A 27,518-nucleotide genomic window follows, 5' to 3' on the forward strand; every position below is an offset into this window, starting at 1 on the left:
CCAGAGGTACCGGTAAGTGGGCTACAAACAGGAACTTGTGAAATATATGTGCAGGCGGGGTAGATGACAACACAATCTGATTCATGTGTATCATCACCACCATACTGTCATTGTGATTTTAATGATCTGCTGTTGGTTTAATTGTTTTGTCTTTGTAGCGAGGCAGATTCCTGCGAACCGGTTGAGAACAAACTGTGCTGCAGCCCTATATATCCACACAGTAATCTCTCTGACCCCTGGGACTTTGGGGAGACACTCCATTGCTCTGCTCTTGACTGGCGAGTCCATTTTGCCACAGGCTACATGGTCCAGGCCACTGACTAGAGCGCTGCTTCACTGCCCACACTGCTCTCAGAGGAAGTGACCTCAATACATCCAATAACCTTGCTCACACAAGTGCGACAGCTGAGGAAGATTGGAAACACACCAGGTTTCTTCCTGTAGACAGTGCTAAAATGGCAGAGTGATTCTTTTTCTCTTTGTGGTAGACATGCAAAGGAGGAATGATTCATTGCTTTCTCACACATCTACATCTTGGCTCACAGAAACAAGTCATTACCAGATTTTTAAGTTTTTTTTTTGTGTGTGGCATTTTGCCGTTATCTGATTGGACCGTAGGCAGACAGGAAAGGCGGGGTGAGAGAGATGGGATGGCATGCGGCAAAGGACCACGGGTCGGACCGGAATCCGGGTCGTACCCGCGAAAGGCCCTTGCCAGGCAGGTGATTAATCATGATTATTTGAATTTTGACTTTGATGTTTTCAAATTGTGAAGCTCTGACTAACTGGTTAACCTACAATATCTTCAAACTGAATTCGGCCTAATTGGGTAGCGTAGGTTTGACTGCTGGAGCGGGATAATGAGACACCGCACTTCACAAATGCCATTGCTTTCCCAATAATGGAAACATAAAATATCAAATTTCTATCAATAAGATGACATCCTAAAAATAACAATAATAACAATAAAAACAAAACAACAACAATAATAATAAATTCCAGTGCAACATTATTTTCTGTGTAGTCAAATATCTCGGTCAAGGTGACCAGATTTTCATTCTAAATCAATGCTAGCTTAGCGATTATTGATATTTACAGGACAGCCCATATTTCTAATCAATAGGGTGATCATATATGATTGCATACAGCCCATGTGCTTGGGGTTGATGTTGAGAGCTGCCCATGTGCCCATGTGCAATGGAGTTGATGGGGTTATCCCTGGCTTTGCTGAGAACAGTTAGTGTGAGAAACGTACCGAATTATGTAATCATCCCTCTGCAGCTCGCACCAAAAAAAGCTGTTGATGTCTAGCATAGAACAAAGACTGTCTCATAAGAATGGTTATTCCCACAGCGCTGCGTGTGCAATGACGTATGTTGACCTTGCAGGTGGCCATGCTATCTGTAAACATGAAGACGGGAGTAGTTTTCTCATCAAGGCACTAAACACTAAAGTATGCAATATCAACACCCTTTCTGCAAACTCATCTCTCTCGCCGACTCAGCATATTGTTGACAGCCTTGCTAGTTGAGGAAGTTGATAGGCAAAGAGACATAGATAGCTAGATAGATGAATGCTACCAATATAGAACCACCGACCTCCAAATTGATTAGTGAACAGCCGGCTCTACCTCCTGAGCCACAGGGTTAGAGCAGGGTTACCGTCAAGGCTGTCAGAAGCCACGGTTGTGGATGGAGCCAGCCATGGAGTTTTTGGACTATTTGGGGTTTCGGAATAATGCGCCATCAGACCAGTGGCATGCCACGCATGAAACATGCTTCAGATCATTAGGTGTGCTTGGTGCACAAGGTTCAAAATGGCCTGTGTTCTCTATAAATTAAACCTATTATAGCATAATACTGCTGTTATTTCAGCAACTACTGTACTTGGCTTGGTTTTATCTCCTGTCACCAGCAGATTCACAATGTGCAGTATTCTCAGTAAAGGGCAGTGGCTGTTGACGGGGAGAAATGAACCAGCTTATTCAGTCTACATGATGGCAATCGATCCACCTATATATGGCCTCTATCCACAGACACTAAGCTAATTTTAGGGAGCCTTGCAGTCTGGTGAGTGTAGTCAACAAACTGGGGGCCACAGGAGCAGATTTGTGCTGATGACTGGGGCAGGGCCTGTGTGCTCTGACTGAGGCCAGGTGGACCCGTGTGCTCTGACTGAGGCCAGGTGGACCTGTGTGCTCTGACTGAGGCCAGGTGGACCTGTGTGCTCTGACTGAGGCCAGGTGGACCTGTGTGCTCTGACTGAGGCCAGGTGGACCTGTGTGCTCTGACTGAGGCCAGGTGATTGTGTGGGATCCTGCATTTTGGCACTTGTTATTGTTGTTATTGTTGTTTTTCCACAGAGATGCTAATCATCCAACATGCGCCGGAGGCACGATTAAATGTCACACAGCTCCCTGGGTTTTGGCCCTCTCACTGTGAATAAACCTTTCTCTCCCACAGGCTGGGGCGGCCCGGAGACTGTGGCCACGCACTGCACACCCCGGGCTGAGAAGAGCCACAGCTCCCCCTAGCTGTCACACCAGGTAACACAACAACAGTTCCATCAGAGTGTGTGCAACCTCAGTGGAACATCGCCCCGGCCCACACTGAGCTTTTATCACGCATTAGTGTGGGATGATAACATTTTAAAAATGTTTACTCAGATGCTGGGATTTAACACCGTTATTCAACCAAGTTTGTTCTCTGCTATTTCTGTTTTTCTTAGCTGATTCTCTCATGATTAAACAGTTGTCAAACTGAAACAGTCATCAAACAACCACTGTGGAAAATGGAGCTTTATGCATTTAAAACATGAGAACAGAAAAAGGCAATACTGCCCTCATGTGGTGTTATAATCACCTGTAAACCATGTGGATAAGCTCATAGTAAGGGATGCAGCATCAGAAAACAGAGGGTAAAATGATGCATTTCTTAACACTGAAAGTCAAAGTCTGTCAATCAGTACTCAGGACTAAATCTTGTATACTTTAAACAGCACATACTGTAGTTAATAGGTTTAGGAGAGCCATTCAAAGGATTTTTTTTACAAACTGCATTTCTATGCTGCTGTGTTGAGAATCAATCTAAGAAGTGTAACAATAGGCTACATGAGATGTCAAGGAAGAAGGGAACATTTGCTAACTTAAACCGGCTAATCTGGAAGTAAAAACAGTCTCTTCCTCTGAATCCACAATGAAAATGAAGCTTAGTGGAGATCTCCACAGTATCCACTCCCCACTGAATATATACAGGTGCAGCGCTACCGACTGCGACTGGATGTAGGTCAACTAAAGTAGATATAACAATGACAGCCTGCACTCTATATAAATTGTTGACATGATTACATAAGTTCTATCTTTTTTCAAATGTCCCCTTTTTATTCTTCCCATGACTTAACTCTGCATTAGATCCTTCCTGTTGATCTTCATTAAAACCTTCTCGGTCACCACCAGCACATTTCTGCTGTAGGTCTGCGCCATCTCATCCACTGTGTCCAGCCTGTTTGCCTTCTCCAGTCGGCATTTTGGGATTTTTGGGAAACCTTCCAGGCTGTCAGACTGCTGCAGGAACCACTTGAACTTCTCGAACTCTTCCTCTTTCAAATCCTCCAGCGTTTTCAAGAGCTTCTCTTTATCTGTTGCTGTCTGGTAAAATCACAGGAAATATTTAACTCCAAGAACCAACTTTATCTACTGTCAAGTGTCAGAAAGGGGCTATTAAAAATGGGGGGGGGGGGGGGGGTTGTGAATGCTTTGAAAGGCTGATTGATGATACTTCATGCTGTGTATAAACAACCAGATCCAGATCCAGATTTAGCCTATCACATTTTCTTACCTCTATTCAACTCTGCTTTCAACACTTGTTTTCCACTTGTCCAGTATTATTTGTAGCCTTTACTAACAATAATTTACTGCATGCCCTCCACTACTAGCAGGATTAGTAGGCGTGTGCTACACTTACAGTATATAAAGAGTTTGAAGCCTGGAACCAAGCAAAACGGTCTTCCAGAGAATTGTGAGTGACCATGAAACATTTTACTTGGAGCAAAGAATAGAAATAAAAATGATAGAAAATGGCAATTGTCTTGAAAATGAAAAGATATAATTTTAATTTGATTGATTGATGATTGACTGAACTGTGGCCTGCTGTGTGTGCGATACCACAGATTTACTTATTTACTTCAACATTTATGGCAACATTATCATAATCCATTTTTTACCCACAATGACTAGCAACTCAATTCCTGTCATTTATGCAATTATCTATTCATGGTTATTATTAAAGGAGAGTTTCGGTATTTTTCAACCTGGATTTTCACATCTGTTTATGTATAACTAAGTCATGTGAACAGACATTGTTGAAATTGGTGCAGTATTGGCCAAGATCACTTCAGTTGGCAGCCGCTTTTCCCACATGCCCCTACTGCACTAAACAAGCTTGTTTTTGTGGGGGGTTTTTTGCCACTGACAGGCATTTGAATTCGATTCCGTAATTCCGTATTTATTTGAGCCGGACTAACATTATATGGATCACAAACTGAAGAGCGAGGGCAACGTAGAGCTTCTATCTGTACCAATGTGATGGACAGCAGACAGAGAAGAGCGTGAACACACTGCTGTAAGGTAAATACAAGCGTTCATTTTCTCTCTTTCTTTTACAATAACAATCTGAGCCGGTGTCCTTTGCAAAAACAAGCTTCTTTAGTGGATGTACATGCAGGCTGCCAAGGCAGGAGGGGCATGTGGGGAAAGCGACTTAAGCGATCTTGGCCAATACCAATTTCAAAAATGTCTGCTCACATCACTTAGTTATACATAAACAAACATATGAAAATAGGGTCCAGGTTGAAAAATACCTAAATTCTCCTTTAAGGCAAGAGAAACTAGGGAGAGAAACTTGCTCAAGGGCACCTCAGTGGTGGTAATGAGGGAGGGGCAAGCGCTGCCTTTTCACTTTCCCCACCCAGATTTATCCTGCCGGTCCCGGGGATTGAACCGACGACCTTCCGGTCACAAGCTTGCTTCTCTACCCGTTGGGCCCACCACTGCCCAGTACCAAGTGTATCAAATTACAGTAGCTCCGTGATACCCAACCAGGGGTAAGTGTACCCTACATGAGCAGCTTGCAGGGGATATGTGGAAAGATTGTGAGTTACAATTTATTTAGATAATGATTTAAAAACACACACACACACAGCAACTAGTTCCTCCTGTTAAACTACTCTGTGAACGTAACACTCATGCATGTCAAAACTGAGCGCAAAAACCAACTAGCGACTGTAGCAAACATTGGATCAATGGCTCAAAAACATCCAGTTGCTGTCGCTCCAGATTCAGGTTTAGGGAAGTCATCGGTGACAAAAGGAAAAAAGAGGCCAAGCTCAAACACCGGCAGTTGAGTGAAAAATATATTTTGTATGGATTTGCTTGTATGTCTGCATATGAACCTAAATGTTTAATATGAGTTTAATAGAACAAACTTATGAGAATCATCTACTACATGCATGAGGGAGGGGGTACTATTGGCATGACAAAACAGTCTAACAGTCAGAGGTTATAACTGACCTGTACTTTGGGAGGGTTTGATGAATCTGTGAATATGTCTGAGTAACTTGAGCCTTTTGCCGCACTTTGTGACGTTGTATCGAGGGACTCCCTTGGAGAATAGAATAAGAGACATCAGCAGAGCATTCTCAGTCAGTACCAGACTCTACTATCATTTTGTTCAATTCCCATCTTAACAAATGCCTTACAAGCTGCTTGTCGGTGTGGAGACACTGGATGGTGCTCCATCTTCAGATGCAGTTGACCTGAAGGACACCTGAAAACCACAACAGTGTTTTGCTGTTACAATTTACTCCACGTTCCATATAATTATTATATTATTGCGTTCACATAAGTGCCACTGCGTCGGTGCAGGCCAGGCATTTGTGGTCCACGGCCTGCCTATTGGGGGACCCTGCCATAGATGTTCAGAAGCAGTCAGTCAGCCTATTGATCTGCTGTCACCACTGTTATTTGGGTGTTTTCCCCAGTTGCCAATATCAGTAACTTCAGACAGACATACAGTAATCACTTCTAAGAATAATGGTGATTACAGAGTATGGATCTCTAGAGCAGCAAATTTGAGTGGCTGACTATTCATGAACTCCTCAAGAGGAATATGCACGACACATGTAAACAATCTACTATATTATATGGTATAAAAGAAATAGACAATAGTAAATACCTGGCTGTTCCAATCAGGCTGTTCTCGGAGAGCAGACCAGGCCAACTGAGCTGCATTTTGCTTGGCTTCCTTGGCGCTCTTGCCCTCAGCTACAGGGTAGTCCTTACCGTCGATAACTAATTTGTAGACAAATCTGTGCATTGCGCGTAGAGGGAGGAAACGTTTAAGATGTTGATATTCAAATATTTTATACTCTCATATTAGTGTTTATTCAGCTTCCACTGAGGTTAATCATACTTACTGCGGTCTATGGGATGGACCACGTCTGTCCACAAGAATGAAGTCATGGGAGCGGCTTGTTGTCTGACAGTAGTGGTTGACGATTCCTATGAAATTTGTCTCTGCAAAGCTGGGTTCTGTAGAACTCACATTCAATTCCTTTGTTTTATCACTGTAATAATACAGACAAATCACAAACTTTTTTGATGAAGAAGAAATCAACATGAAACATTGTAATGTGATTGATTGATTGATTGAAATTCTTTATTGACAATATACAAATATAGGACATATCAATAAATAGTACTGTATATGCACAGCCTCACCAGGAGGTGTCAGTGTGTGTACAATTGCCAAAAGGATAAAACACAATAAAGCCCAAGAGCTTATTGTGGTCCTTTATGTGTAGGTGTGTTAGCACAATAGAGCTAAACAGTGACCACCCACTTTTTCACAGCTCCATCAGCTGGAACCATCAGAGGATTCCCCATTGATTTTCTCCATAGATGTTTCAAGAAATCCTTATATGAAGAGTTTTAAGGCTGGAACCAAGCCAACCAGCCACCTACTGGATCATGAGTGACCATAAAACATTTCACTTGGAGCAAAAACAAAAATAAAGATGTGGGGGATCTAAAATAAAGATGGGGGGGTGGGGGATCTAAAATAAAGATGGGGGGGATCTAAAATAAAGATGAGGGGGGGGTGGGGGATCTAAAATAAAGATGAGGGGGGGGGGTCTAAAATAAAGATGAGGGGGGGGATCTAAAATAAAGATGAGGGGGGGGATCTAAAATAAAGATGGGGTGGGGGATCTAAAATAAAGATGAGGGGTGGGGGTGGGGGATCTAAAATAAAGATGAGGGGGGGGGGTCTAAAATAAAGATGAGGGGGGGGATCTAAAATAAAGATGGGGTGGGGGATCTAAAATAAAGATGGGGTGGGGGATCTAAAATAAAGATGGGGTGGGGGATCTAAAATAAAGATGAGGGGTGGGGGTGGGGGATCTAAAATTAAGATGAGGGGGGGGTGGGGGATCTAAAATAAAGATGGGGTGGGGGATCTAAAATAAAGATGAGGGGTGGGGGGGGGGGTCTAAAATAAAGATGAGGGGGGGGATCTAAAATAAAGATGGGGTGGGGGATCTAAAATAAAGATGGGGTGGGGGATCTAAAATAAAGATGAGGGGTGGGGGATCTAAAATAAAGATGGGGTGGGGGATCTAAAATAAAGATGGGGTGGGGGATCTAAAATAAAGATGGGGTGGGGGATCTAAAATAAAGATGGGGTGGGGGATCTAAAATAAAGATGGGGTGGGGGATCTAAAATAAAGATGAGGGGTGGGGGGGGGGGATCTAAAATTAAGATGAGGGGGGGGATCTAAAATAAAGATGGGGTGGGGGATCTAAAATAAAGATGGGGTGGGGGATCTAAAATAAAGATGAGGGGTGGGGGGGGGGGATCTAAAATTAAGATGAGGGGGGGGTGGGGGATCTAAAATAAATATGGGGGGGTGGGGGATCTAAAATAAATATGGGGGGGTGGGGGATCTAAAATAAATATGGGGGGGTGGGGGATCTAAAATAAAGATGAGGGGGGGGTGGGGATCTAAAATAAAGATGAGGGGGGGGGGATCTAAAATAAAGATGGGGGGGGGGATCTAAAATTAGTTTTTGTTTTTGCTCCAACTGGAATGCTTTATGGTCACTCACGATTCAGTAGGTCACGGGTTGGATTGGTTCCAGCCTTAAAACTCATTATATAAGGATTTTTCAAAATGTCTATGGAGAAAATGAATGGGAAACTCACTTCCGGGGCAAGAGACGTCACGTGACTGTTCAGCTCTATAAGCATACAGGAAATTAACAAATGAGTGTGTGTGTGTGTGTGTGTGTGTGTGTGTGTGTGCCAAAGTGCAAGTCTGCGGAAGGGGGGGGGGCATACTAAATTAGTCAAAATCACCTAAACCAGACACAGTTGCACTAACATTGACAACTAAAACAGACAAGGTACTGTAGGTCAGGGGTGGCCAAACTTTTTTGGTTGTGGGCCGCAAACAGAAAAATATAAGGAGTCGCGGGCCAAACAATATTAATGCCGCATTCATGACAACTCGGCCCGCCGAGGTTTCAACACGGAACCTCCGCCCTGGACAGATTGCGTTCACGCTGCACCTCCCGCTCCGGGGGAAAGCCCAAACTGTTGCTATAGCAACCCGCGTTAGCATGGTAGCTACCTACTAGCGAACAATGCTAACCGAACATGCTGAATGCTGAATTTCACACAGAGCGAAACACAGATGATACAAACACATATGAAACGTTAACATTACATAATTAAGAACTCAACTTGTGTGTTAAAACGTCAACAAACGTCTTTATAATAATTCTGTGATTATCATTAACGATGCAAGTAGCCATTTTGATGTGGCTGTGACGTCAACTCGGAGAAACCGGAGCTCTGAATGATACCCGAATTTCCGAGCTGTAATTCTGGCCTGGACGACCGTTCAATTCACTTTTTACAGGTCGGAACCCATTTTTTCCGGCGGTCCGAGTTGTCTTGAACGGGGTATAAGCGCGGCAGTTTTCGCGGCAAAAAAATTGGACCAGAAAACCTTTGTTCAAAAATTTAATTTCTACCTAAATAAATATATGACACATAGTTTATTGATGCGCTCACCTATTACAATGGGTATTTCTGTATAAAACAAAAGAAGGTACCACCGCACACTGAAGTAAGGCTTTACTGTGATTTATTCAGCAAACGACGTGTTTCGCTGTAGCAGCTTCATCAGGTTTGCTCATACAACCATGAGGGCCCAGGTGAGCCTAAGTAGTAACAGGACCTAATTGGTCACATGACCAATTAGGAAATCACAATTTTTTTCTGTTTACAGGTTGCAGAAAAATACATATAAAAAAAAAAAATGTGATTTCCTAATTGGTCATGTGACCTTATTAGGTCCTGTTACTACTTAGGCTCACCTGGGCCCTCATGGTTGTATGAGCAAACCTGATGAAGCTGCTACAGCTAAACGTGTCATTTGCTGAATAAATCACAGTAAAGCCTTACTTCAGTGTGCGGTGGTACCTTCTTTTGTTTTATGCCATGTACCTGCAACCTACCAGCACCTGGTCTTTCCACTGGCTGTGCGTGGGGACTCTCCTTTCTCTTCAGGGTATTTCTGTATGTTATCAAATTTTCTTTTCCTGTGCCAACAGGTTAAGACAGAGATAATTTAACATAACATTAGTATTAAACATTAATTATTTATTTTTTTATTATTTTTTTATAAATAGACCATGTCAGGGTGCCCAAGTATAACCCATTTTCAATGGTTTTAAATTGAAAAAACGAAATGGGGGGAATCCGTTTTTTTGTTTTTGTTTTTCAGTTGCTTTTTCTTAATGTTTTTGTTTTTCCGTTTTTTCCCCCGTTTTCGTTTTCGTTTTCCGTTTTAAACTTTGAAACGGAAAAACGTTTTTAGCATTTTTTTTTTTTTTCTAAATTCATGGCGGGCCACTTAAAAACGGGCAGCGGGCCGCAGTTGGCCCGTGGGTATTTAGGGTCTACTGTCTCAACCCATTATATTTACTGTAGGTCCAGCTGCTACTCAGCCAGCTCTTTAGAGAGGACTTAACAGTTCCAAAAGAGCGAATCCAGGTAACACCACATAACTGCTGCAGAGTAAAAAACGACTCCTTTCGCATACAGCTTTTGAATCTGCATGGCACAAAATCTACTCACCAGACGACCTTTTGATCCAATTCCTCCTGTTGTTGACCCAATGTAGCATTGCTGTTCTCATCTGTGGTCTTGAAAATGAAAACATATCATTTTAATTTGATTGATTGATTGATTGATTGATTGATTGATTGACTGAACTGTGGCCTGTTGTGTGTGCAATACCACAGATTTACTTATTTACGTCAACATTTATGGCAACATTATCATAATCCATTTTTTACCCACAATGAGTAGCAACTAAATTCCTGTCATTTATGTAATTATCTATTCATGGTTATTATTAAAGGAGAATTTCTGTATTTTTCAACCTGGATTTTCACATCTGTTTATGTATAACTAAGTCATGTGAACAGAAATTGTTGAAATTGGTGCAGTATTGGCCAAGATCGCATGGCATGTGGGGAAAGCGACTTAAGCGATCTTGGCCAATACCAATTTCAAAAATGTCTGCTCACATGACTTAGTTATACATAAACAAACAGATATGAAAATAGGGTCCAGGTTGAAAAATACCAGAATTCTCCTTTAAGGCAAGAGAAACTAGAGAGAGAAACTCCATCAGTGTGCAACATTACTTACTCCTGTAGTTTGACTGCCACATATCTCATTATACACAAGCCGAGCTGCCTCCTCCTTCGCTTCCTTCCTTGTTTCCCCAAAGGCAGTGGGGTATTCCTTATCATCCAACACAAAACTGCAGCATCTAAAAATCACAAAAAATATTAGTGTCTTTTAAAATAAGTAATTAATTTATATATTATGAATCATTTGAAAAATTTGATATTCCACAAATCTGAAGAACAGGGACTAATGACTCGATGTGTGTAAGAGAAGACAGCTGTCTATACCAGGGGTGTCCAAACTTTTTTGAATGTGGACCAGATTAGATCATGTGAAAATACTGGGGGCAGCTGCTTCTCGCATCATATGTGTTATAAAAAAAATCACAAACAATACAATTGTACTCTAAGGATTTTGTTTGCATCTGAAAAGATTAGTTCTGCCTGTGTTGTTCCTACTTGGTGCTTGTTTACAAACTGTATGATAGTGTTGTCATCCTTATGCATTATGCAGTATTTTGTAGAATGTATTGCGGGACTTACTGATTATTATTTGGGCCCAATCTGGTCGACTCAACAGGCTTTAAACTGACCCTGTTCTTCTGACTCCATTCGTTCAGCCAGCATATGAAGCTGGGTGGAGTCACTGGTGCAGTATGATTTTCAACTGATACTTCCGTCTGTCAAGAAAACAACAACATATCAATGAGACATTTGCAGTAAACTGTCTCTCCCATTCAGCAAAGAGTGATGATATCTTCTGAGATCTTACAGAGTCGGCTAGATCCTGTTCCTTCTCCAAGCCGCTCAGGGCATTTTTAGCAGCAATCTGTTTGGCCTCCTTTTTGGTCCTCCCCACACCATCAGGATACGGCTGACCATTTACTAACACCCTCACAGTGAATCTGAGGAATATAATTCATTCTTAATTAATAATTAATAGAGCAAATTGACTCGGTGGCTGTGGGATTACATTGATTACAAAAGTCATGAATCCACACACTGGAATAATGTGCCCCAATAGTCAATTTATTAACTTCAGGTAAACGTTTTGACCCCTAGCTAGGTGTTCTTCATGGCACTAGAGGGGTCAAAACGTTGGTAAGTCAATAAATTCACTATAGTTCAATTTGCAGCTCCACCAGAGCATGTGGGGGTCAAGTGCTTTGCTCAAAGGCGTTTTGGTAGCACCACCAGCCACTTTCTGGTCACACAAGTTCAGTGTAGTATGGAGACTGCTCCATCCGGAAAATGTAGCCAGAATTCTGAACGGACCCAAGTAGGCCTACAATTAAACTCAACCATCTTGGAAAGTTACTACAGTATTTCTATGGGGCATTTCTGTGGTGATTTACATGTATTTGATTTCTCTTCCTCATTTCCATAAGCATTCATCATTAATAAGCAAAGCATTAATCCTCCTAGGCTACAATGTATGGTGGGAATCCAGATCAAAATTATTTTAATAGCCATAGTGAGTATTACAAAGTGGGATTAGGCCTACTGCAATTATTTTCCATGAGGGTTTTTCCTTCACTTTTCCTTCTCATGGCAGCGACCTCACCGACCCGTCATGACATGCAGAGCTGAAGTCAAGTTTATTTGTGTAGCACATTTCATACACAGAGGCAATTCAAAGTGCTTCACATAAAATTATTGACACAGGAAAATAAAAGAATAAAAGAAACAGAATTAAATCATCGACTCACGCTTGATCTGGGCCAGCAATGTCCTCGTATTTCAGCTCCAAGCGGTTTCTCTGGGAATACGAGTTTAGTTTAGCAATATAATTATCCGTTTCCATCTTGAATCTCGGAATGTGAGCACAAAGATACAGGAAGTACTGTAAGTAATGTACGTACAGAGAGCAGGAAGTGCTGAAGGTGCTGCGCTAAAGGTTTCAGCCTACAGGGGGCGCAGCACCGTTTTAATCATTGACAGATGTGCTCACTCTTCTGCCTTCAAATCACATGACGTTTGTTACTGCGGTCACGTACGCCATCCGCGCTTTGGGGAAGCGGAGAAGTGTCGGCGCGCTATCTGGTCGAGCGAGGCTTTTTAAATCCATTGAGCGTCTACATCGCTTTGTACTTTGTACGGAGTGGGTGAGGCCCTCATGGTGCCTTCAGGTACGCCTCGTACACTCAGAAACGGGTACTAATGTCCACAGAGCTTGTAAACAGCACAGCTAATGTTTTTCTTATCACGTTACCTTGTTGAAATGCATACATCTGTCATTAAGGCTACTTTATTGTTCTTCAATACAACATTTTTAATAATTACCTCTGTCAGTGAGGTTGTTTGTGGTGCCATTTGTCTGTCTGTATGTGTGTCTGTTTATTTGAATTAGAGAAAAACTAATACGCACATTTTCATGAAACTTGGTGGAAGGGTGAAGCATGGCGAAAGGAAGAAGACGGCACGGATCTGAGTCAGACTGACCTCATGGTGGTGCTATAATATCCCTCTTTACATAGGCTGATATTCAAATGTTCATAAAAAGATAAAATCAAATTGTTTTCTGCAAACTCCACCAGATCCTTACACAATATGGGATACCCTACCTATGGGATTATTTGCAAGTGGTTCTACTGCAGCATTTTTGGAATAATTTGATGTCAGTCACATAGGCTACATTACGCATAATATGCCACATAGGCTGACATTCAAATGTCCATGAAAAGATCAAATCGTTTTCTGCAAAACTCCACCAGATTCTTGCTCATTACTCCCCACTCTACCCACCTGATGATTTGCAAGTGGTTCTACTGCAGCATTTAGGAATAATTCGATGTCAAAGTCATTATGTCCTCATGTGGTGTTATCAGCTGTAAACCATGTGGATAAGCTCATAGTAAAGGGATGCAGTGTCAAAAAAGAGGATAAAATTATGCATTTCTTCACACTGAAAGTCAAAATCTGTCGGTACTCAGGACTAAATCTTGTATACTTTAAACAGCACATAGTAAATAGGTTTAGGACGGAGAGCCATTCAAAGGATTATTTTTTTTACAAACTGCATTTCTATGCTGCTGTGTTACTACACAGATGAGAATTATGGCAAAATTACACAAATAAGAAAATAAAGCATGATACAACTTTGATTTAATATTTCACACATTTTAAATAGTTTTCACCATTTCGTCAACAGAATAGTCATTATCCATGGCCATGATTCATTATTTGTAGACAACAGCTATACAGATGAGAATGATGTCAAAAGGACTTTTTAAAATAGAAAGTTAAAATACAATGAAACAACTTTGATTTCATATTTCACTCATACTGAGACTGATGGAAAAATGTAGAAATATACACTATTTTGTGTTTTCTATTAAAGCAGCTACAAGGAACTTTCATTTTGTGTTGATTTTAGCGCCCACTGTGGACAAAACAGATAGTGTTTTTCCCTGGAATGAAGACTGCATTTCTTGAACACAGAGTCGAGCCTGGCCCGGCCTGAACAGAATAATTACAGTATATAGAAATCGCCAATCTTCTCAAAGACGGTCTCATTTGCTGATGTGGGTCATATAGAGGCATCAGTATTGAATTTAGTTAAAAGTTACTTGTAGGGGCATTACGCACCACAATTCATAATCATGATTATTGTCACTTCAATAAAAAATAATAATACAAAAACAATGAAAGGAGACACAAATTGTCAAACAGGTTTCCCTTATTCCCAGAAGTACAGATTAGCATCCAAGAACTCAAAAGCATATGTGTTATGGGATAGACTACCATGATGAATAAACAGCCATGCTTGTGATGACGTTTCTCTCTTTTTTTTTTACTTTTTAATTGTATTTCACCAATTCCCCCTGCCAAGCTGTCCCAGTCGTTGCTCCACCCCCTCTGCCAATCTGGGGAGTTTAGCACATGCTTCCTTCGATACATGTGAAGTCACCAGCTGCTACTTTTCACCTGACAGTGAGGAGTTTCACTGGCAGGACATAGCGCGTGGGAGGATCACGCTATTCCCCCCCAGTTCCCCTCCCTGCTGAACAGGCTGACCAGAGGAGGCACTAGTGCAGTGACCAGGAGACATACCTTTAATCCCACCCGCAGACACTGCCAATTGTGCCTGTATGGACACCCGCGCAAGCCGGAGGCAACACGGGATGCTACCGCTGCACTACCCGGGTGCAATGATGATGTTTTTCTATTCATTTTGAACAATTTCTTGTGTTGATCAGATGGTCATGTTGTCCTGACGCAAATCTCGTTCTCTGTTGAGAGCCTCCAACTGCTCCAACTGTGCTTTCAGTTTACTTGCTTCTGGTCGGTCTTCTGGCTTTGGACTCAGCATTGACTTGATTAATTTGTGCTGTAACAGAACAACAAGAAACACAACATTAATAAGGCTGACAGACTGCATTATTTGTTGGAGGCCAACGTCCATATTGCAAATAAATCAAAGATGATGACGATAATGTAATAATGTACCTCTTGGGGAAACTTCAGGGAAAAGTCTTGAGGAAGTTCCTGAATTCTGACTTCTGTCCAAATCTGGAATTCATGCAATGATAATAGGGAGAAAGAACATGTAGGCTAATTAGTCTGCCATAAACTAATCATTTGTCCAGTGATGTTCTGATTCACTTTACAGTTAAATACATGAAAAGATAAATGATCAAGTTACATCTTAAATAGTCTCGCTTGCCAGACTCTCTCCCTACAACAAGGGAGAGTCTGGCTGTAATGGCTGGCACTCTGGTATAGTGGGGGGAAAGGCTCTGTTTACCTTTACAACCAAACACCGAAAGTATCAAGCAGGCACATTCCAGATCCAATAGTTTTCAGCGTGTAGCAATGAGCTAGCATTGTTGATGATGTTGTTTCACAGCAGCGCAGGCATTTGAGAACGACATATTCAACATGCACAGCGGCAGAGGCATTTGAGATAGACAGATTTGTCACAGAGGGAGCGGGAAGGAAATCCAGATATGGTCGCAGCCGGTCGGTTAGAGTGGGTCGGAGCCAATGGCAGAGCTTGCAGGGAGTGGAAAGGGATCCCCCCCCCCCCCCCCCGGTGCCGACTGAAATGGTTGCTACCAATGGCAGAGCTTATACCAGCAGCATATTTCCATGCAGCCAGACTGCAGAAGTCTGGCAAGCGAGACTACATCTTAAATGGTATCTACACTGCTTTGTGATACCTGCTGTTCAGAAGAAATCAACAGTACTGGTAAATACCTAGCTGGTTTCTTATTTGTATGCAATTGGCATAGGCCTATAATAGTATATCATGCTCATGCTAAAATTGTATTAGTAAATAACTACTATTAATAATAAGATACAGAATTTTGCATTCTCTCTTTGAAAGACTCACCGCTGCTTTTTCTGCACCAGTGAAGAGTTTCCAAAGGAGTTCAAAGTAGATCAACCCCAAAGCAAATACATCCACTTTTTTGTCATAAGTGCGCTGGCTCTTCTGTCATAAAACAAGAACACAATTACCTAATGTCCCGCCATAATCACATATGATGCAATATAACCAGTTATGGTAATTAAATTAATTGATGCATTAATTAGCAAATATTTCTGTAACATAACTGTGTCTGTGTTCACATTAACACAAAGGACGTATTAATAGGAACTCCATATCGCAAAGCATAAAGTTATAGTTATAGTAGTAAAAAAAAAAATCCGTTTTTCCTCATTAATATGCAAATTTATGCTGCAAGGTGTTGCACCTATGGTGTAAGTATGGAGGTTCTATCATGTATTGTTCTTGCATTATTGCGTTTACAAGAATGTGTCTACACACAGACATAAGATAATGTCCTGCATAACATGTGCCATGGAGTTGGAACATAATAGTGGGAATACATCTTACAGAGCGAATTCAAGCAAAAACACATTTTAGAACAATAGAAGAATCGTAAAGTAGATGTGAAAACAGGGTCTTACTTGTTCAGGAGCCATGTAAGACTTGGTTCCTCTGCACTTGGTTCTCTCTATCAGGTTCTCGTCATTGTCATTATCCTCTGCAGTGACCAGACCGAAGTCCCCAATCTTCACCTCTCCCCCCCTTCCAAACATGATGTTGTCAGGCTAACCAATGAAAAGCAACAACAGCAATTAACACAAATAAATGTCTATCTCAATCTGTATAAATAATAGACTGATTGACTTTGTCTCACCTTAAGGTCCCTATGGATATGCTTCTTGGAGTGGATATACTCTACTCCATTAACTATTTGCTGAGCAATGGACAGACTTTCTTCCCTTCTCTTGGGGTCTCGCTGACAGGTATTCTTCTCATCTATCCACAGTCGAAGGGTTTTCTTGTCACATAACTCCATCTGAATGTAGAGGTACTGAGCAGGCGAATCACTGCTAGACCTAGAAAAATAAACAACAATAAATATTACATACCCTCACATTTAGTAAATGGTTAATAAGTAGAGTAAGGAATTCAATAAGTGGATGGGACTTACTGGGAAGAGCTGTAACTGTCACTTATGTCACTATTGTAGTCTGAATCCTCCTTCCAGCATGTGTAGTATCTGACAATATTAGCATGCTGAAACTCTGCCAACACCTCCACCTCTCGTAGAGCTTTCCTGATCAAAGGGGTTACAATAAAATAGCTGTTAATCACACTTTCAACCTATCATGTACTACATCTGTAAGTGCATTTATTTCACACAAGTAAAGTCTCCAGCATCATACTGTATATTATACTAGACTTACTCTTTAAAGTGGACGATCTTTACAGCATAATACTTCCCCACAAGTTTTTGTCTTGTCTTGTAAACACGACCGAAGGCTCCTTTGCCAAGGCGCTCTATGGAATCAAAGTCTGATACAAACCTGTTGAGATGGAGGCAAAAAAGTCAAAACCTAGAAATTATTTGGAGACACAAACTAGGGGAGAGAGAGAGAGAGAGAGAGAGAGAGAGAGAGAGACATTATGATTGAATGTTTTAATTGACCTTGAGAGTACTGGTTGGGTCGGTGTATTCACACTGGGAGTACTTCCGGTCTTCTTTTCTTTTAAATCAGGAATCACACCATCCTTGGAGAATAATACAGTGACATAATAATTATGTAGTTTAGAATGTTGAACAAATATCAAGTAATTGTAAATGAATAAAAATCTTTCAGATTGCCTGTAGCCAATGGTGCCGAAACGAGTTTTGAAGTGGGGGGGGGGCATCTAGCCCGACTCCGCCAGATGGGGGCGGCATTGTTCCACAAATTCACAATCCCACCAAATACATCCATCTGGCAGCGTCAGGTTAGGGGGCATCCAGCTTTGACGTAATAGGCTAGTGAACTTTTTCATGTCAACTTCCTTTTATTCTCATCCTAACCTACCATTTTTGTACAAACTTAACTTTAAACATAAACATAAAAGTAAATGATTTAACTTGATTTCAATTCCTTTTGTTAGGCAGCTATTTTCAATGCCACATCCTATCTGTACTAACATATATCCTCACATTTAAGGAGAAACAATGTCAGGCGTCCCTCTTCCGCGTAGTGCAGCAGTAGATTCTCTGCCTACCAACATGAAGGTCGCAGGTTCGCGCCCCCGTGTTACCTCCGGCTTGGCCGGGCGTCAATACAGGTTTGATTTCCTGTGTCTGAGGGTGGGAAGCCGGAATGAGGGTATGTGTCCTGGTCGCTGCACTAGCGCCTCCTCTGGTCAAACAGCCATTTCACAAATTCACGCACAGCCATTATGTACGTGTTTATTTGGATATAGAGCGGGGAAGTGAGATCCGATCTCAAGTGGTCACTCGAGACGCATGTGGACTGGTTACCACGTTAGACGTTACCAATTTATTCCCATAAAAGTCTCATCCCCCTATTCCGGCACCAGTGTCACCACTGTGGCCCTACCTCTTTGCTCTGTTTCAATGGGTTTCCAAAGATTGCTGCAAGTCTAAAAACACAGGAAAAAATTATGGTCATGAATAATGTCAGGTAAAATGCTTGGTATACAATAGGTCTTAAGAGATTACTTACCTTATTTTAGGCTTCACATCAGCATTTGTCTCCGTTGTAATGCAAAAAGAAATACAGTGTATTACCAAATCAAATTTAAGTAATATTTTTTAGATTTTTTTTTATCTTTATTTATACAGGGGGAGTCTCACTGAGAGCAATGCTCTCTTTTTCAGGAGCGCCCTGTTCACATTCACACACATTTACTCCTGGAAGCTGACCAGTACAACCACAGTCTGATCTGCTGGCCACTGATCAGCTCCACTGGAGCAGTTGGGGTTAGGGGCCTTGCTCAAGGGCACCTCAGTGGTGGTAATGAGGGAGGGACAAGGGCTGCCTTTTCACTTTCCCCACCCAGATTTATCCTGCCGGTCCCGGGGATTGAACCGACGACCTTCCGGTCACAAGCTCGCTTCTCTACCCGTTGGGCCCACCACTGCCCAGTACCAAGTGTATCAAATTACAGTAGCTCCGTGATACCCAACCAGGGGTAAGTGTACCCCTAGGGGTACATGAGCAGCTTGCAGGGGATATGTGGAAAGATTGTGAGTTACAATTTATTTAGATAATGATTTAAAAACACACACACACACACACACACACACACACACACATATAGCAACTAGTTCCTCTTGTTAAACTACTCTGTGAATGTAACACTCATGCATGTCAAAACTGAGCACAAAAACCAACTAGCGACTGTAGCAAACATGGATCAAATCATCCAGTTGCTGTCACAGATTCAGGTTTAGGGAAGTCATGGGTGACAAAAGGAAAAAAGAGGCCAAGCTCAAACACCGGCAGTTGAGTGAAAAATATATTTTGTATGGATTTGCTTGTATGTCTGCATATGAACCTAAATGTTTAATATGAGTTTAATAGAACAAACTTATGAGAATCATCTACATGCATGAGGGAGGGGGTACTATTGGCATGACAAAACAGTCTAACAGTCAGAGGTTATAACTGACCTGAACCTTGGGAGGGTTTGATGAATCTGTGAATATGTCTGAGTAACTTGAGCTTGTTGCCGCACTTTGTGACGTTGTATCAAGGGACTCCCTTGGAGAATAGAATAAGAGACATCAGCAGAGCATTCTCAGTCAGTACCAGACTCTACTATCATTTTGTTCAATTCCCATCTTAACAAATGCCTTACAAGGTGCTTGTCGGTGTGGAGACACTGGATGGTGCTCCATCTTCAGACGCAGTTGACCTGAAGGACACCTGAAAACCACAACAGTGTTTTGCTGTTACAATTTACTCCACGTTCCATATAATTATTATATTATTGCGTTCACATAAGTGCCACTGCGTCGGTGCAGGCCAGGCATTTGTGGTCCACGGCCTGCCTATTGGGGGACCCTGCCATAGATGTTCAGAAGCAGTCAGTCAGCCTGTTGATCTGCTGTCACCACTGTTATTCGGGTGTTTTCCCCAGTTGCCAATATCACTAACTTCAGACAGGCATACAGTAATCACTTCTAAGAATAATGGTGATTACTGAGTATGGATCTCTAGAGCAGCAAATTTGAGTGGGTGACTATTCATGAACTCCTCAAGAGGAATATGCACGACACATGTAAACAATCTACTATATTATATGGTATAAAAGAAATAGACAATAGTAAATACCTGGCTGTTCCAATCAGACTGTTCTCGGAGAGCAGACCAGGCCAACTGAGCTGCATTTTGCTTGGCTTCCTTGGCGCTCTTGCCCTCAGCTACAGGGTAGTCCTTACCGTCGATAACTAATTTGTAGAAGAATCTGTGCATTGCGCGTAGAGGGAGGAAACATTTAAGATCAGAGTGTTGAGATTCAAATATTTTATACTCTCATATTAGTGTCTATTCAGCTTCCACTGAGATTAATCATACTTACTGAGGTATATGGGATGGACCACATCTGTCCACAAGAATGAAGTCATGGAAGCGGCTTGTTTTCTGACAGTAGTGGTTGACGATTCCTATGAAATTTGTCTCTGCAAAGCTGGGTTCTGTAGAACTCACATTCAATTCCTTTGTTTTATCACTGTAATAATACAGACAAATCACAAACTTTTTTGATGAAGAAGAAATCAACATGAAACAGTGTACTGTGATTGATTGATTGAAATTCGTTATTGACAATATACAAATATAGGACATATCAATAAATAGTACTGTATATGCACAGCCTCACCAGGAGGTGTCAGTGTGTGTACAATTGCCAAAAGGATAAAACACAATAAAGCCCAAGAGCTTATTTCCATTGTGGTCCGTTATGTGTAGGTGTGTTAGCACAATAGAGCTAAACAGTGACCACCCACTTTTTTATCAGCTGGAACCATCAGAGAATTCCCCATTCATTTTCTCCATAGATGTTTCGAAAAATCCTTATATGAAGAGTTTTAAGGCTGGAACCAAGCCAACCAGCCACCTACTGGATCGTGAGTGACCATAAAACACGGTCACGGGTTGGCTTGGTTCCAGCCTTAAAACTCATTATATAAGGATTTTTCAAAATGTCTATGGAGAAAATGAATGGGAAACTCACTTCCGGGGCAAGAGACGTCACGTGACTGCTCTATAACCATACAGGAAATTAACAAATGAGTGTGTGGTGTGTGTGTGTGTGTGTGTGTGTGTGTGTGTGTGTGTGTGTGTGTGAGGACTTAACAGTTCCAAAAGAGCTAATCCAGGTAACACATTCCACATAACTGCTGCAGAGTAAAAAAAAACGACTCCTTTCGCATACAGCTTTTGAATCTGCATGGCACAAAATCTACTCACCAGACGACCTTTTGATCCAATTCCTCCTGTTGTTGACCCAATGTTACATTGCTGTTCTCATCTGTGGTCTTGAAAATGAAAACATATCATTTTAATTTGATTGATTGATTGATTGATTGATTGATTGAACTGTGGCCTGTTGTGCGTGCAATACCACAGATTTACTTATTTACTTCAACATTTATGGCAACATTATCATAATCCATTTTTTACCCACAATGACTAGCAACTCAATCCCTGTCATTTATGCAATTATCTATTCATGGTTATTATTAAAGGAGAATTTCTGTATTTTTCAACCTGGATTTTCACATCTGTTTATGTATAACTAAGTCATGTGAACAGAAATTGTTGAAATTGGTGCAGTATTGGCCAAGATCGCATGGCATGTGGGGAAAGCGACTTAAGCGATCTTGGCCAATACCAATTTCAAAAATGTCTGCTCACATGACTTAGTTATACATAAACAACCAGATATGAAAATAGGGTCCAGGTTGAAAAATACCAGAATTCTCCTTTAAGACAAGAGAAACTAGGGAGAGAAACTACATCAGTGTGCAACATGACTTACTCCTGTAGTTTGACTGCCACATATCTCATTATACACAAGCCGAGCTGCCTCCTCCTTCGCTTCCTTCCTTGTTCTCCCAAAGGCTTCTGGGTATTTCTTATCATCAAACACAAAACTGCAGCATCTAAAATCACAAACACATTATTTAGTGTCTTTTAAAATGGCGACTAAACGAGAAAGAGAAAAGAAGTATGCTGCAGGGTTGAGGCCATGCATGAAGTGAATTGAGAATGTATGGTAAAGTCCAATTCAGTTCCTGGAGTCAGACTTGAAATTGCATCAAATGCCCAAAAGGTAACTTTAACATTACATAACACTACCTGTAATCTCAGAGATGTGAAAAGAAAAACATTACATTTCACACTTTCATTTAATTCAACTTCCTGAAATTACAATTCTATCACTTTTTAAAATCAAGTTCCAATGAGTTCATGGATGAATTGACCTGACCGTGTTCTGCAGTGTTATGTAGAATAGAATGTATTATGGGGAGTGGACTTACTCAGTAGTATTATTTGGGCCCAATCTGGTCGACTCAAAAGCCTTTATATTGACCCTGTTCTTATGACTCCATTCATTCAGCCAGCATATGAAGTTGGGTTGAGAGATACTTTTCTGATGAACTGCTGGTGTGGTATGACTTTCAACTGATACTTCCGTCTGTCAAGAAAACAACATATCAATGAGACATTTGCAGTAAACTTTCTCTCCCATTCAGCAAAGAGTGATGATATCTTCTGAGATCTTACAGAGTCAGCTGGGTCCTGTTCCTTCCCCAAGTTTGTCTCTGCAAAGCTGGGTTCTGTAGAGCTCACATTCAAGTCCTTCGTTTTATCACTGTAATAATACAGACAATTCACACGCGTTCACAATGAAGAAGAAATCAACATGAAACATCGTACTGTGATAATTTCTACTCACCAGACATCCAATTTTTTTTTATTCAATTCCTCCTGTTGTTGACCCGATGCAGCATTGCTGTTCTCATGTGTGGTCTTGAAAATGAAAAGACTAATAGTTTTAATTTGATTGATTGATTGATTGACTGACAGACAGAACTGTGGCCTGTTGTGTGTGCGATACCACAGATTTACTTATTTTCTTCAACATTTATGGCAACATTTATAAACCATTTTTATCCACAATGACTAGCAGCTCAATTCTTGTCATTTCTACAATTATGATGGTATTACAATGGTTATTATTAAGGCAAGAGAAACTAGAGAGAGAAACTACATCAGTGTGCAATATTACTTACCCCAGTAGTTTGACTGCCACATATCTCATTATACACAAGCCGAGCTGCCTCCTCCTTCGCTTCCTTCTTTGTTCTCCCAAAGGCAATGGGATATTCCTTATTATCAAACACAAACCTGCAGCATCTAAAATCACAAAAATTATTATTTAGTGTCTTTTAAAATAAGTAATTAATTTATATATTATGAATCATTTGAAAGATTTCATATTCCACAAATCTGACGAACAGGGACTACTGACTCGATGTGTGTAGCAGAAGACAGCTGTCTATACCAGGGGTGTCCAAACTTTTTTGAATGTGGACCAGATTAGATCATGTGAAAATACTGGGGGCAGCTGCTTCTCGCATCATATGGGTTATAAAAAAAATCACAAACAATACAATTGTACTCTAAGGCTGGCTTTACACGGTGAAACTTGCACGGAACTTTAGTTGCATGAAACTTAGGTGAAACCAAGTTGCAAATTAATTGCATGGTATAAATCCTTCTGCAACTCACTTGAAACTTCTGTGAAACTCAGGCGCGACAGTTGCAAAGCTTTCAACTTTGTGGAACTAGTTTCATGCAACAGCCAATCAAAATGCTGATAACCAGTCAGCTGATCACGTAGGCTCTGGCTGTCTGAATCAGTGCGCCGTCTCAACAAACACACACAAGTACATGCCATGGCAGGACGGGACAGGCAGCGAAAATGCACCAAATAAAACCAAAGACGGTCTCTTGAAAAACCGATACAACACCTCCGAGTCCGAATTGATATTTTCCAGCGAGAAAACGATATGAAATACGATACAAAGATGCAGAATGACAATTCTCACTTGAAAAAAGAAGAAAATGATACAATAGATGAAAAATGACCAATCTAGCTAGCTAGTTTTGCTGGAAGAAACTGCCAAGTTGCACGAGACTTGATTATTTTTTAATTGCTTTGTGTAACTGTGAAGTTGCATGGAAATTGGGTTGCATGCAACTTGCAACCTGCAACTAGTTGCATGAAAGTTTCACCGTGTAAAGCCAGCCTAAGGATTTTGTTTGCATCTGAAAACATGAGTTCTGCCTGTGTTGTTCCTACTTGGTGCTTGTTTACAAACTGTATGATAGTGTTGTCATCCTTATGCATTATGCAGTATTTTGTAGAATGCATTGCGGGACTTACTGATTATTATCTGGGCCCAATCTGGTCGACTCAACAGGCTTTAAACTGACCCTGTTCTTCTGACTCCATTCGTTCAACCAGCATATGAAGCTGGGTTGAGTCACTGGTGCGGTCTGATTTTCAACTGATACGTTTGTCTGTCAAGAAAACAACAACATATCAATGAGAATAGATGAAGAGAAGAGCGATGCGTGGACTTAAAAATATGAGAGCCAGGTGCACGTGGATGGGTTAACTTAAAGTAATTGATAGAAAAATAAAGTTTGTCTCCCGCAAGAAAAAACCTTTTGTGGAGAGTGGAAGCGAGCAAACCTTTAAAAAATCCCACAGCAACACTGGTCTTTTTAGTAGAAAATGTTAAAAAGCCTTTATTTTAAACATGGCTATAGATTAAAAAACACATCAACATTTTCTACTAAAAAGACCAGTGTTGCTGTGGGATTTTTTTAAAGGTTTGCTCGCTTCCACTCTCCACAAAAGGTTTTTTCTTGCGGGAGACAAACTTTATTTTTCTATCAATATCAATGAGACATTTGCAGTAAACTGTCTCTCCCATTCAGCAAAGAGTGATGATATCTTCTGAGATCTTACAGAGTCGGCTGGAACCTGTTCCTTCTCCAAGCCGCTCAGGGCATTTTTAGCAGCAATCTGTTTGGCCTCCTTTTTGGTCCTCCCCACACCATCAGGATACCGGTGACCATTTACGAACACCCTCACGGTGAATCTGAGGAATATAATTCATTCTTAATTAATAATTAATAGAGCAAATTGACTCGGTGGCTGTAGGATTACATTGATTACAAAAGTCATGAATCCACACACTGGAATAATGTGCCCCAATTGATTAACTTAATGTAAATGTTTTGACCCCTAGCTAGGTGTTCTTCATGGCACTAGAGGGGTCAAAATGTTGGTAAGTCAATAAATTCACTATAGTTCAATTTGCAGCTCCACTAGAGCATGTGGGGGTCAAGTGCTTTGCTCAAAGGCGTTTTGGTAGCACCACCAGCCACTTTATGGTCACACAAGTTCAGTGTAGTATGGAGACTGCTCCATCTGGAAAATGTAGCCAGAATTCTGAATTGACCCAAGTAGGCCTACAATTAAACTCAACCATCTTGGAAAGTCACTACAGTATTTCTATGGGGCATTTCTGTGGTGATTTACATGTATTTGATTTATCTTCTTCATTTCCACAAGATTTATAATACAGGCAGCATTAATCCTCCTAAAATCTATGGTGGGAATCCAGATCAAAATTATTTTAATAGCCATAGTGAGTATTACAAAGTGGGATTAGGCCTAGGCTACTGCAATTACTTTCCATGAGGGGTTTTCCTTCACTTTTCCTTCTCATGGCAGCGACCTCTCCGACCCGTCATGACATGCAGAGCTCAAGTCACAGAGGCAATTCAAAGTGCTTCACATAAAATGGTTGACACAGGGAAATAAAAGAAACAGAATTCAATCATCGACTCACGCTTGATCTGGGCCAGCAATGTCCTCGTATTTCAGCTCCAAGCGGTTTCTCTGGCCCTGGGAATATTCGTTTAGTTTAGCAATATAATTATCCGTTTCCATCTTGAATCTCGGAATGTGAGCACAAAGATACAGTAAGTACTGTAATGTACGTACAGAGAGCAGGAAGTGCTGAAGGTGCTGCGCTAAAGGTTTCAGCCTACAGGGGGCGCAGCACCGTTTTAATCATTGACAGACGTGCTCTCACTCTTCTGCCTTCAAATCACATGACGTTTGTTACTGCGGTCACGTACCCCATCCGCGCTTTGGGGAAGTGGGGAAGCGTAGGCGCGCTATCTGGTCGAGCGAGGCTTTAAATCCATTGAGCGTCAACATCGCCTTGTACTTTGTACGGGGTGGGTGAGGCCCTCATGCCTTCAGGTACGCCTCGTACACTCAGAAACGGATACTAATGGCCACAGAGCTTGTAAACAGCACAGCTAATGTTTTTCTGACCACGTTACCTTGTTGAAATGCATACATCTGTCATTAAGGCTACTTTATTGTTCTTCAATACAACATTTTTAATAATTACCTCTGTCAGTGAGGTTGTTTGTGGTGCCATTTGTCTGTCTGTTGTGTGTCTGTTTATTTGAATTAGAGAAAAACTAATACGCACATTTTCATGAAACTTGGTGGAAGGGTGAAGCATGGCCAAAGCAGGGGCGTATCTACGGGTGGGCCTGGGTAGGCACAGGCCCACCCACTTCTTGCCCTGGCCCACCCAAAAAAAAAAAAAAAATTTTTTTTTTTTAACACATTCACTGCCAGCCGTTTTTTTTTTTTACTGTAGGTAGGTTCTGCCAGAGGGTTTTTTTGAGGATTCTGGCTCATCTTTCAAGACCCGAGGATTCTTTTCTGCTAAGATTTTGTGAACACACAATATCTCAAAAGAACTAATAGAATGTGTGCTTTCTCTGTCTAAAAGAGTTAGTTTGTAGAGTTAGTAGTTATGTAAGCATTAGCAGTTGAATACAGCATGGTTTCAGCGTCTGAAAAATTATTCTGAGATAAACGGCTTTTTGTGAAATTCGATAGAACAGTCACTTTAACCATTCATTTTTGGCATCAGTAAGACGTCAGACATCTAAACAATAGTTTTGAACAGTAATTTCCTCCATAACAGCAGGAAACACCCGTCTCCTTCAAACTCCTCCCTCCGTGTGTGTTCTTCTTGGCTGCAGCGGGCGTGTCACAAGCTCGTTTCTGTTGCTGCTGTAACCTCGCGTCACCAGGCTCACTGCTTCTGCTGCTGCTGCCTGTCTGCTGGCGGCCGCTCTTTGAGGAAGTCTGGATGGGATCGCTCGTTTCTTGTGGTTTCGGTTGAGAGCTTTGATGAAACTTTTGCGATTCTGGTCTTATTTATGCTGCGTGTTTCAAAGTGTGTTCCACCCGTAATCTATTATGCAAATTTGCAATCCCGCACCGCCAGCAATCAGCGCGAAAACGAAAGCGTTTTCGCCAATCCATTTTCATGAGAATGGCTTCCTCACACTGCTTTTTGCTTGCCTTCCTCTAGTC

General features: G+C 41.3%; 2 protein-coding genes across 2 annotated transcripts; both read right to left on the reverse strand.

Moving 5' to 3' along the window:
- Positions 1-3,027: 3,027 nt before the first annotated feature.
- Positions 3,028-12,723, reverse strand: LOC310796332 (double-stranded RNA-specific adenosine deaminase-like). Its single transcript, XM_083658506.1, has 11 exons — positions 12,469-12,723; positions 11,532-11,664; positions 11,303-11,439; positions 10,779-10,902; positions 10,200-10,267; positions 9,578-9,661; positions 6,472-6,621; positions 6,231-6,363; positions 5,755-5,822; positions 5,567-5,657; positions 3,028-3,646 (listed from the first exon to the last, which is right to left on the reverse strand). The coding sequence occupies exons 1-11, from the start codon at positions 12,561-12,563 to the stop codon at positions 3,395-3,397; spliced, it is 1,335 nt and encodes a 444-aa protein (XP_083514632.1). The 5' UTR covers positions 12,564-12,723; the 3' UTR covers positions 3,028-3,394.
- Positions 12,724-14,491: 1,768 nt separating this feature from the next.
- On the reverse strand, positions 14,492-26,060 carry LOC310796144 (interferon-induced, double-stranded RNA-activated protein kinase-like; the record flags this gene model as incomplete). Its single annotated transcript, XM_083658289.1, has 18 exons — positions 14,492-15,089; positions 15,209-15,271; positions 16,095-16,196; positions 16,676-16,819; positions 16,909-17,110; positions 17,206-17,331; positions 17,462-17,581; positions 17,704-17,786; positions 18,617-18,659; positions 18,743-18,825; positions 19,693-19,783; positions 19,881-19,948; positions 20,357-20,489; positions 20,604-20,779; positions 22,065-22,188; positions 22,567-22,724; positions 25,071-25,203; positions 25,960-26,060. 18 exons carry the CDS (start codon positions 26,058-26,060, stop codon positions 14,955-14,957), a joined length of 2,085 nt encoding a protein of 694 aa, XP_083514415.1. The 3' UTR covers positions 14,492-14,954.
- Positions 26,061-27,518: the final 1,458 nt, after the last annotated feature.

Source organism: Poromitra crassiceps, assembly GCF_964638095.1.
Source record: "Poromitra crassiceps genome assembly, chromosome: 22".
Lineage (NCBI taxonomy): Eukaryota > Metazoa > Chordata > Actinopteri > Beryciformes > Melamphaidae > Poromitra > Poromitra crassiceps.